Raw genomic sequence first — 12075 nt, forward strand, 5'->3', positions numbered from 1 at the left:
CTCTCTACAACTGCCTGAAAGGACTTTGTGGAGAGGCTGCTGCTGGTCTCTTCTCACAGGTAATTACTGATAGAACAAGAGGGAATGGCCTCTGGTAGGTTTAGACTGGACATTAGGAAAAAATTTTTCCCATCAAGAGTGGTCAGGGATTGGAATGTGCTGCCCAGGGAGGTGGTAGAGACTCCAACCCTGGATGTGTTTAATGGTGGTTTGGATGTGGTGCTTGGGGATATGGTTTAGGGGTGAGCCTCGTAGAGTAGGGTTCTGGGTTGGACTTGGTGATCCTGAGGTGATCTCCAACCTGAATGTTTCTGTGATTCTGGGATAAGAGTCCCTGATGGTAGTTTGGGAAGGTCACACAGGTCTGTGTGCCAGGCTACTGGGGAAGCCCCAAGAGCAGCAGAGTTTTAGGGCCAGAGATTTCAGCCCTGTGGTGGAACCCTGGGAGGAAGTTGCTGTTTGCTTTTCAGGGCTGTGATTTAAGTTTAGTCAGCTCTGTCGAGTCTCACACACTAAGCATGAAATTCAAGCTATTAGCTCTCATCTCTTGCTGCCCAGCAGCCAAACCATTCTTCCATGGTTCTCTGCTGCTCAGTGACCCATCAACAAGTCTCCTTCAGCCACAAGCCAAGGGAGAGGCCATCACACTGAGGGAGTTTGCAAGCAGAATGCATGGACCCTAACAGGACCTCAGGCAGACAGGGACCCCCTGGGGCATCCCTGCTGTTGCCTGTGGTTGTCTCTCCAGAATGACACAAAATAGTTCTTGCTCTCAGAGCTGAGAGATGTGATGGTGTCAAACACAAAGTGCAGGAATGGGAAGTGTGTAGATTACTGCAGTTTCACCTTCTCTGTTCAGAGGAGCTGAAGGAACTTGACCTGCTTACAATAATTTTTGCTATTAGAACTAATCTGTGCTGAAGTCTCCTCGAGCCCACATCTCATCAACATTAGTTTGTAATCAGGATGTTTTCCATGTTCCTAAGTACTACCAGAAGGCACCAGAACAAAATGCTGCATTGTCTGCCTCAACTCTTTTCCTGGGACGTGCAGCAGCATAGGAACCAAAGAACCAAGATGGTCTTCTAGGCACTTTGATGGAAAAGCAGAAATGCTTTGAACCTGATTTTACAGAGACGAAATATTAATAACCCTTCAATACTCACTGGGCTCCTAGTCAGGGAAACTTAAGAGCTTCATCCATAATTAACATATTCTGTAGTTACTCAAAATGCACACAAGCAAAAGAGAATAAGAATCCAAGCTAGGATAATCACTCTCAGGCATGATTCTGCTAGTGCAGGGTCTCAGAAGGTGTCTCAGAGTTATCTCATGTGGGAACAAGAGGCTGTTTCTGTACAGCTCCTCTGCTGCCAGTGGAGTGCCACACAGAGATGGTTTATTACCTACCCAGAACATTTTGTACCCTTGGGGCTTTGTAGCTTTCAGCAGACCACACTTCAGGGCTACTTTTAGAAAGGCTGTTGGGCTGCACTGTGCTGCTGTGCTGTCTCCTTGCTATGGAAGCTCTGCAGCTTCTGCTGTGCTTTTTCTTATGTCTCAGCAGCCAAGCTGTGCCAGGCATTGTACAAACAATCACTGAGAGCTGCTTCCCTGCCCAAAGGGAATGTTTACAGCAGGCTTTGCTTAAACTTCCAGCAGCACATCAGGCTGGTAGCTCGGTCTGCTGTGGGACTTTTCACTCCTCCCTCTTCTATGGACAGAGGAAAACCAAAACAAATGAGTCCAGGGAACTAAAGGAACAAGTAAAGCTGGATATTCTGTTGAGTCAAGGAGGTTTGCTGTGTGCTTGCTCCATCCTTCACTGTAACCTGTGCTGTAGATGCAGAATTGGATGGTGAGGGAGACTGGCAAAAAAGAGAAGGGGGGGGAAAGAGGAGTGAAGAGGGGAGGAAGTTATGGAGTTAGTGCTATGAACCAGGTACTCACCATGTATAACACGAAAGGCCAGCTCACCAAGTAATTCTGGACTCGTCTTGCTGTGAGCTCTTGGGGGCCAGTTGGAGCAAATGTCACCAGCAAACATGTCCCTGCCACTGCCAGCGTTCCTCCTTGAAAGAAAAGGACACAAACTTTTGATAATATAATATTTGATAATGCAATATTTGGGTCATCCTTGATCTTCAGCTGAGCTGGAAAGAGTTTCTAGAAGAAACTTTAAGTCCATTTTATCAGATCTGGGCTTAAGAAATTGGTCTGCTCTGCATTTGTGGTCTTATCTAGTGCAGTTTTTATTGAAGACTCAAAGAACTTTGGAGATGCAAAAAAAAGTTCTCAACAAAGCCTCCAGAATTAGGTTTCCAGCCCAGCAGTGCATTTTCAAACATTCTTAATTCAAACACCAAGTTTATGCCAAAGGAAGAATCAATCCTCTGCGTTCCTCACAGGCACGAAGGAGGTCACATAAGCAGATCCTAAGCTGAAAGGAGAAGGTGCTTGCTGAGGCAGACAGCTAAATCATTAACCGGGGTAAATAAACACCCCTGTCCCCCCACGGGGGGCTGCACCAGCCAGGGACCTGCCCTGCAATGGTGAGCTGCAGCACGCTGCCTTGGTTAGCTGCAGCATGCCATCCTCCTTAGCTGCAGCACGCCTCCTTGCTTAGCTGCAGCACGCCACCTTGGTTAGCTGTGGCACACCACCCTCCTTACATGCAACACACCACCTTGGTTAGCTGCGACACGCCACCTTGGTTAGCTGCGGCACGCCACCTTGGTTAGCTGCGGCACGCCACCCTCCTTACATGCAGCATGCCACCTTGGTTAGCTGCGGCACACCACCCTCCTTACATGCAACACACCATCTTGGTTAGCTGCGACACGCCACCTTGGTTAGCTGCGGCACGCCACCTTGGTTAGCTGCGGCACGCCACCCTCCTTACATGCAGCATGCCACCTTGGTTAGCTGCGGCACACCACCCTCCTTACGTGCAACACACCACCTTGGTTAGCTGCGACACGCCACCTTGGTTAGCTGCGGCACGCCACCCTCCTTACATGCAGCACGCCACCTTGGTTAGCTGCGGCACACCACCCTCCTTACATGCAGCACGCCACCTTGGTTAGCTGCGGCACACCACCCTCCTTACATGCAGCACGCCACCTTGGTTAGCTGCAGCACACCACCTTGGTTAGCTACGGCACACCACCCTCCTTACATGCAGCATGCCACCTTGGTTAGCTGCGGCACACCACCCTTCTTACATGCAGCACACCACATTGGTTAGCTGCGACACGCCACCTTGGTTAGCTGCGGCACGCCACCCTCCTTACATGCAGCATGCCACCTTGGTTAGCTGCGGCACACCACCCTCCTTACATGCAACACACCACCTTGGTTAGCTGCGACACGCCACCTTGGTTAGCTGCGGCACGCCACCTTGGTTAGCTGCGGCACGCCACCCTCCTTACATGCAGCATGCCACCTTGGTTAGCTGCGGCACACCACCCTCCTTACATGCAACACACCATCTTGGTTAGCTGCGACACGCCACCTTGGTTAGCTGCGGCACGCCACCTTGGTTAGCTGCGGCACGCCACCCTCCTTACATGCAGCATGCCACCTTGGTTAGCTGCGGCACACCACCCTCCTTACGTGCAACACACCACCTTGGTTAGCTGCGACACGCCACCTTGGTTAGCTGCGGCACGCCACCCTCCTTACATGCAGCACGCCACCTTGGTTAGCTGCGGCACACCACCCTCCTTACATGCAGCACGCCACCTTGGTTAGCTGCGGCACACCACCCTCCTTACATGCAGCACGCCACCTTGGTTAGCTGCAGCACACCACCTTGGTTAGCTACGGCACACCACCCTCCTTACATGCAGCATGCCACCTTGGTTAGCTGCGGCACACCACCCTTCTTACATGCAGCACACCACATTGGTTAGCTGCGACACGCCACCTTGGTTAGCTGCGGCACACCACCCTCCTTACATGCAGCATGCCACCTTGGTTAGCTGCGGCACACCACCCTCCTTACATGCAGCATGCCACATTGGTTAGCTGTGGCACACCACCCTCCTTACATGCAGCACGCCACCTTGGTTAGCTGCAGCACACCACCTTGGTTAGCTACGGCACACCACCCTCCTTACATGCAGCATGCCACCTTGGTTAGCTGCGGCACACCACCCTTCTTACATGCAGCACACCACATTGGTTAGCTGCGACACGCCACCTTGGTTAGCTGCGGCACGCCACCCTCCTTACATGCAGCATGCCACATTGGTTAGCTGTGGCACACCACCCTCCTTACATGCAGCACGCCACCTTGGTTAGCTGCGGCACACCACCTTGGTTAGCTGCGGCACACCACCCTCCTTACATGCAGCACGCCACCTTGGTTAGCTGCGGCACACCACCCTCCTTACATGCAGCACACCACATTGGTTAGCTGCGACACGCCACCTTGGTTAGCTGTGGCACACCACCCTCCTTACATGCAGCACGCCACCTTGGTTAGCTGCGGCACACCACCCTCCTTACATGCAGCATGCCACATTGGTTAGCTGTGGCACACCACCCTCCTTACATGCAGCACGCCACCTTGGTTAGCTGCGGCACACCACCTTGGTTAGCTGCGGCACACCACCCTCCTTACATGCAGCACGCCACCTTGGTTAGCTGCGGCATGCCACCCTCCTTACATGCAGCATGCCACCTTCCTTAGGTGCAGCACACCACCTTGGTTAGCTTCAGCACACTGCCTTGGTTAGCTGCAGCATGCCACCTTGGTTAGCTGTGGCACGCCACCTTCCTTAGGTGCGGCACACCACCTTCCAATACAATGCTTGTTTCAAGCTGTCCTGAAGCCAACGTTTGGGCCACTCCCTGTTGTATTTGCAGATCTATGAAGTGTTTTATAAATGGTTGATTTGCAAAAGACTGCTCAGCCATTAGGCTGCCAGAGTCTCCTTTCAAGGTCAAACTTGCATTATTGTGCTTTTAATAAAAAATCTGGAAGTTCTGCCTTGTGGACAGCCAGCTGACAAACACAGATGTTTCAGTGAGGTATCAAGATAGAAGTGAGCCCCTCCTGAGCTCATAAACTGTATTGGATTAAGGAAGATATTAGCTAAACAATTTCTTTTTTTTTTTTTAATTTTTATATTCAAGTGATCTTTAACATTCTTGGCAAAAACTCTAAATAGGTGTGGAATATAAGGCTCAGGAATACAAAACAAAAAGCACATCCGGAGGGCTTTGCTGGCACCACTCGAGCACAAAGTTCCTTTGGAAAAGCAGAACTGTTCTATATTTATGTGCTTGCAAAAACATCACCATATTTCCCCTCCTACAGCTCATTCCTATGGAATGCAGCAACACTGTTAAATCCTTCTTGCAAGGTTGAACTCACAGAAATAAAATAAATCAGTGCTGAGCACTAGCTAAAGAAACACACAACGTCTAAGGCCATAAGGGAAACATGATCAGTCAAGGGGGGAGGGGGGGTTAAATGTAGCAGCTGAGCTGACAAACTTGGATCCCAAACCTAAATAAATATTCTGTAGTATTCCTGGAACAATACTGAACAGATCACTCCAAAATTTTCCTGGGAACAGCTGGGATGTCCTCTCTATAGGATGCACAATCAAGCCTGGATGCTATGAACCCCACAAAAGTACCAGGTGCCCTTTAGCAACATCAGGCGCACTGTCCCAGCTGAGGTGACTCAGTAGAAAGGCCAGACCCTGAAATATGCTTGTGGTCAAGCTGCAGAAAAAAACCCCAACCCTCAAAACCCCAAATCCCTTGGACACAGACAAAAAGTTGCCATGCTTTTACAGTTTCCCAATAAACCCTTTGACAGTATGATTGCTTGTTCTTTGAAGTGATAAAATTAATACCAAAAGGAAAGTTGTCACTTTTAATTGAGCTTGAATTTTTGTGCAATGCTTATGCAGTAAGAAAATAAAACCCAAAACACACCAAGCCCTCTTATAGTCGAAAGATTAACTCAATAAGTTCATTGTTTGTATTAAATTTGTGCTGTACTCCTGAAGATAATGCTAAATACAGCCTCAGAGGCAAAAAAATAGGCAATGAAAATAAATGTGTCTGAGCATTAAGGACACATAAGGAATGAGTTATTGTTATAAGAGCAGGGGATTTGGGAATGCAGCCTCTTTTTTTTGCACATGCACTGAGGCTTCTCTCTCTTTTTGTCACTTCTTCCCAATTTTGAAAGGATCTGCCTCGAAACACTTGCTCAGGAAAGTAGAAGTGTGAAGGTGGGGGGCTGCGTGAGAGCTGCAGCTTGCTGAGCATATGGTGACACACATGTCCCTACCAGCAAAACCTCACTTACCCAATATATCAGCAGCCCTCATGGTCCTCTTTAGGAAGAAGGCAGAAATAAATGCACTGCCTAGAACAGAAACATAAAGACTTTTTATATATATTTGTTAGAATACCAAGTGCTGTAGCAACAAGTTGCCCTAAGACAAGTTTAAATATATCTGATGGCTGTTGTTGTTGTGCCATACCAGGATATAAGCAGCCAGGAGTCCATTCCAGCAGCCAAACAAGCCTCAGTTCTTGCAAGATGGTAAACAATCCCAGCAGGCTCTCAAGTGGTTGTGCCCATCCCATCTCCCCTGCAGACACTGCTTCAGCTGCTCTGATTCAGTCACGAGTGGAAGTGAAAACCAGGAAACGATCAGCCTTACTCCTTCACTCCCCATTTTGCGACCAACTCACTGTGTGGACTTGCTTGAGATGAATTGCTTCACAGAGGGATAAAAATCTCCTTCTCGAGAATGAAACATATCAGTGACTTAGAAGTAAAGTAGGAGCAAGAGAGTCAAGAGGGAGAAAGTCATTGCAAAAGCAGAGTATTTGGTATGAACTAAGAGTGGTCATGATGTCTCCTAATGAGCAGGTGGAAGAAGCTACCTGTATAGCATCCAGGAGCTCTGCCCATGTTCTTCCAGAGTGACTTGCCATGATGAAGGAAAAACAATGGAGGTGAGCCCTGGCAATGACCTCCTGTTCCCTGGGAAACTCTTTCCCTTGTTTAGCTCTTGCATCTCCTTAGCCCTGCCTCTCTGGCATGGGCAGTGGTGGCTTGGTAAGCAGGAGTAGTGATCAGGCCAGGATTTATGGTGAGCAGCTCAGTGTGGACATGTGCCAGAGAGGGAAGAAGGGGATTGAACCTCATCTTAAGATGGATGAGACTGCTGGCCACCTGGGAGAGATGGCTCTATTCCAGCACACAACATGAGAGCATCTGCCTCTAAGGAGAGGCAAAAGAGGCTGAATAAATCCTATGTCAAAGAGGTGTGGAAATGCCTTTGGGAGAGGTGTATCAGAAATGTTAGATTCATTAAGAAACCTCAAAGAAAGCCTCTGCCCATGGAGGGACAGTGAAGGGACACACTGAGGCTGAACCATGGGATGCTGTTACAAGAGCTCTGCTCCTCCTGCATACAGCTTGAAATTCTTGGCTCATTCTTGGAATAAAAGTGCAACCTTTTCTTTGCAGCCATTTTTGCCTTATCTCTATTGTTCTCGTTGAAAGTTTAATTTGTGGTTAGGCAGTAGGTGCACTCTGGGTAAATCTACAGAGGGTCTTACGAAGAGGCAAACAGAGAACTGGAATTTGTGTCTGTGTTATCCAGTCAGCAGAAAATCAGATTCAGCAGAAAATCAGATACAGCAGAAGCCAGAAATTTAAACTGTAGCAAGAGTGATGGAGATCTCTGCAAATGAAAAGTGCAGTGAAAGAGTCTTCAGCTGAAAATGCCACCCTGAAGGTAACCTGCCTGAGTTTTCTTTACTCAGTGTCTCAGTGCCAGCTCTGCCTGAGAGCAGACACCTGTATCCAGGCAACACTGCAGCAAAGCTACCTGGGTTTGGAGAAGAGAGAAAACAAAAAGCAGGAAAGAAGCAGCAACAATCCAAGACAGTGCAGGAATTAATTACTGCTCTGTCTCCCTGCTGTCTCCCAAACCTCACCTCAGCCAACCTACCTTGACAGTCACTGTCACAGCAAAGACCTATTGCTTAAGGTGCTGATGCCTCAGGGATATTTTTTTTAAGTACCTCACTGTCTGGGCTCTCTGCACTCAGCAAATTCAAACCAGGGCTCAATTCCAGCATTGGTATCCAGCTTGGGGTGAGATGAGTGTGTCGGTGTGAGCTGAAATTCCCCCCCCCACCAACAATAACCAGGCTAGCTCAGTCTGGAAGCAAATGAAAAGCTGTATTTACAAGCAGAGTCTAAAATCTACAGTGAAATGCAATGAATATGTACAAATATACAAAATTCACAACATTCACAAATATATACAATCAACAGAAAAGCACAACCAATCTCCCTTTGCTTCCCCCCAAGGGGACCCTCCCAAAGGGGCCTCCCTCTCCCAGGAGCTTCCCCCCCAGACCCCCCTGGACAGAGAAGCAGAGTTAGTTAAGCAGAAAGTTGTTAACTTAGCTGCCAAGGTCAGTGTGTTATCTTCAGCCAGAAGAGAAGAAGAAACAGCAGCCAGACAGCCCAGCAACTGCTCCCACTGCCGAACGCAGAATGTGCAGAATGCCTACTTTGTTTTGGGTAATAGTTCTTAAACATTTCTATCTGTCCAATGGAAGTGTTTAGAACAATCGTTATTTTGCTTTCTTACACCCAATAGTGACTTATTTACATTCTTTCACTTTCTCTGTTCTGAACTTTGCAAGGAAAACTTAAAAAGACAGTTTCAAACCACCACAATGAGTTGTGCCCCAAATTCCACTGCCTACTTCTCTGGAGATGAAAAATGGCAGCTCAGGGGGATGACAGACTCTGAGGTTGGCAGTGGGCACAGGGAGGCACTGGAGTGCAGCCAGATAATGGAGCTTGTCACTCAGCCTGTCTGCTTTAATAATGTATTCAAAAGCAGCAAGCTCCTGCTGCAGAGGTAGCTGGTGATGCACGATAGCCTAACAGAATTTATGCATAATTAATGCTCTTCATGATGTGTGATATGTAGACAAAGCTAAAAATAGGAGAGGTTTTAAGAACATATATTAGGCCATCTGGGACTGGAGGAAAAACTGAAGTAGGAGGGGAAGGTGCAACACCAAGATGAGGACAGGAGGGACTACGAGCACAAAAGACAAGTGTCCCGGTGCTTAAGCCACCAACACCTGGCATACAATGCAATGAAAGAACAACCCCATGGAGCAGGATGGGTTGGGGACTGACCTGTTGGAGAGCAGTGAAGGGGAAAGGGAGCTGGAGGTGCTAGTGGATGGAAGGCTGACCATGAGCCAGGAATGTGCTCTTGTGGCCAAGAAGACCAATGGCATCCTGAGGTAGATAGGAGGGCTGTGGTTAGTAGGTAAGAGAGGTTCTCCTGCCCCTCTGCTCTGGTGAGACCACATCTCAAATACCATGGCCAGTTCTGGGCCCCTCAGTTCAAGAAGGGCCTCAGGGAACTGCTTGAGAGAGCCCAACACAGAGCCACAAAAATGATGAAGGAAGTGGAACATCTTCCTTATGAGGAGAGACTGAGGGAGCCAAGGGCCCTTGGAGAGGAGGAGCCTGAGAGGTGACCTCATTCTTGTTGATAAAGATGTGCAGGGTGAGTGCCAAGAGGCTGGAACCAGGCTCTGCTGGGTGATGCCCAATGACAGCACACGGGGCAGTGGTGGAAGTTAAGGCATAGGAAGTTCCATGGAAATATGAGGAAAAATTATTTCCTTGTGAGGGTGACAGAGCCCTGGAACAGGCTGCCCAGGGGGGTTGTGGAGTCTCCCTCTGTGGAGATACTCAAAACTTGCCTGGATGCCTTCCTGTGTGATCTGCTCTAGGTGCTCCTGCTCTGGCAGGACGGGTGGACTGGACCTTCCAGCCCCTAACATTCTGTGATCTGTGAAGAAGGAGAGCAGCAGGAGCAAAGCTAAGTGAAGCAGAAGAGAACAGCTGCACAGACTGGATGGGATGCTGGAGGACATACCTGACTGGTCCAAAGCCTGGCCAGCTCTGGCTGTTACATCCAGGGTTGCATTTGAATCAAGTTACTGCACCACAACCAAGAGAGCACCTGGCCATCACCCACTGGCTAACACAGGATTTTAAGGGGATTTTGTCAACATTCTCATTTTAAACTCCATATATTTGACTTTTTAACAATCTTATGCGCTCCAGTTTGTGGGGTGGGCTTGAACCAGGTTAACTCACAGAAATCAAGGGCAGGGTTGTCTTGATGCAGATGGTGGGTCACCAGAAATAACAGGGCAGAAAAGGAAGGGGATGAAGGGAGCCTGTGAGCCCCAGGAGCACAGGATGACATCTGCTGGTTTTGTCTTCTGCTGGCCTTGCAGCTCTCCCTGTCTGGCAAGACCAAAGTGGACCCCAGGAGCCTCATGAGAGATGCACAGCCCTCAGAGCTGCCCTGCCACTCTTTTGTAACTTCCTGGGGCTCCAGCTCACAGTCTCAAGTGGATTTAGCTGCTTAAGGCAGTAACACCTCCAGACAAGGCAGTTTGGCTACACAGCCAACACATTCCCCCCATCATCTCCTGTCTGCCTGGTGGTCTCCAAGCTGACCCTGCTGCAACAAGGAGTTTGGGTTAGGATTTCCAGACGTCTTTCCAACCTGAGTTCTCCCAGGATCCTATGAACCCTTGCCAGAAGGGTCAGTGGGCATTCAGAGGCTGCAGCTACACATACCAGACATACAAGTTGAAGTCTTTATACCATCCCAAATTCAATTCCTAAATGCAGCCCCTCTGAAACCCCTGTGCTTAGCTTAACCCCAGGGCTCCCTGCTGCTTTCCCACCATCTCTCAGACCACAGGCAAGGTGCCTCCTATCTCCCCACCTCACTACTAGTGATGTTACACCCTCACTTTCCTTCTAGCCTCCTTCCCCATGATTTCAACACATCACCACAGCATGAGTCTAACTTCCTACCACCCAGCCTCAATGTTCCCTTTCCCATGCCAGGGTCCACTTGTTCCCCCTCTGTCACAGAAGCTGTATACCTCCTCCTCCTACACCATTATGCTGATGTGGGAAATAAATCACTGAACATTATGTTCAACTCTACAGATGAACAGACCAAGGAAGTTGGGTGATTGCTGTGTTGAGAAGCAGCAGTGTCTGTGCCACTCTTCACTTGTTTGCCTGTTGACAGACAATTGTTAATTGGTCAGCAACAGAACAAAAACAACAGAGAGAAAAAGTTGTGTCAGAGTGTAAGCTGGCAACAGCTTGGCAACAGAACAAGCAATTTATCCTTGGTTTTGAGGCACTGGTTTCAGCAATACAAGACAGACACAGATGTAAGCCTGTAAGGCAGTGAAGCCCAGATTGCATGCCTGGCCATCTGAGGGGGCTTGCACACTGCTGGGTAAATCAGAGCATTGTTTAACTCATTATTAAAGTAAAATTTTCAAAACTAGGCACAGATTCTACTCCCAAAAGAGAAGAGCAGGAAAATCTGGGAGAGGATCTAAGGATGAAACACTGCAGAGTCAACACATCCTCTAATGAAATCCTTAAGGTCACTTCATGGCTTGATTGCATCAGGCTTAGATCAATGTCCACCAGTGGAGAGGTAAATAGGTCCTGTAAATTATCTGCATGACAGAGCCTCTCTGAAGGTTCATGAAGCTCTGCAATCTGGAAACACAGAGTTGGGATTTCTAATGAAAAATATTATGACTTGGCACTGCACCAAAATCATGATAAAGACAAAATATTGGGTAGAACATGCACAAGTCCATAGGACCCAAAGAGATCCACCCATGGGTCCTGAGGGGACTGGCAGATGAAGTTGCCAAACCACTGTCCATCATATTCAAAAAGTCCTGGCAACCTCATGAAGTCCCTGCTGAGTGGAAAAGAAGAAACATCACCCCCATCTTCAACAGGGGAATAAATGAAGACCCCAGAAACTCTAGGCCAGTCAGTCTCACCTCTGTGTCTGGCAAGAGCATGGAGAAAATCCTCCTGAAGGCTTGGCTAAGGCATATGGAAAATGAAGAAGAGGTGGCTGGTAGTAACCAGCATGGCTTCACCCAGGGCAAATCCTGCCTGGTGAACTTGGTAGCTTTCTATGG

General features: G+C 48.5%; 1 protein-coding gene across 1 annotated transcript in view; it reads right to left on the minus strand.

The window, feature by feature from the left end:
- NIPAL2 (NIPA like domain containing 2) overlaps positions 1–12075 on the minus strand; it is a 48737-nt gene that overhangs the window by 18361 nt on the left and 18301 nt on the right. The window contains exons 4-5 of the mRNA XM_054385276.1: positions 6335–6394; positions 1951–2072 (exon numbers count right to left, since the gene is read on the minus strand). Coding sequence (XP_054241251.1) covers positions 1951–2072; positions 6335–6394 — 182 coding nt within the window. The remainder of the gene's footprint in view (positions 1–1950; positions 2073–6334; positions 6395–12075) is intronic.

Source organism: Indicator indicator, chromosome 12, assembly GCF_027791375.1.
Source record: "Indicator indicator isolate 239-I01 chromosome 12, UM_Iind_1.1, whole genome shotgun sequence".
Classification (NCBI taxonomy): Eukaryota; Metazoa; Chordata; class Aves; order Piciformes; family Indicatoridae; genus Indicator; species Indicator indicator.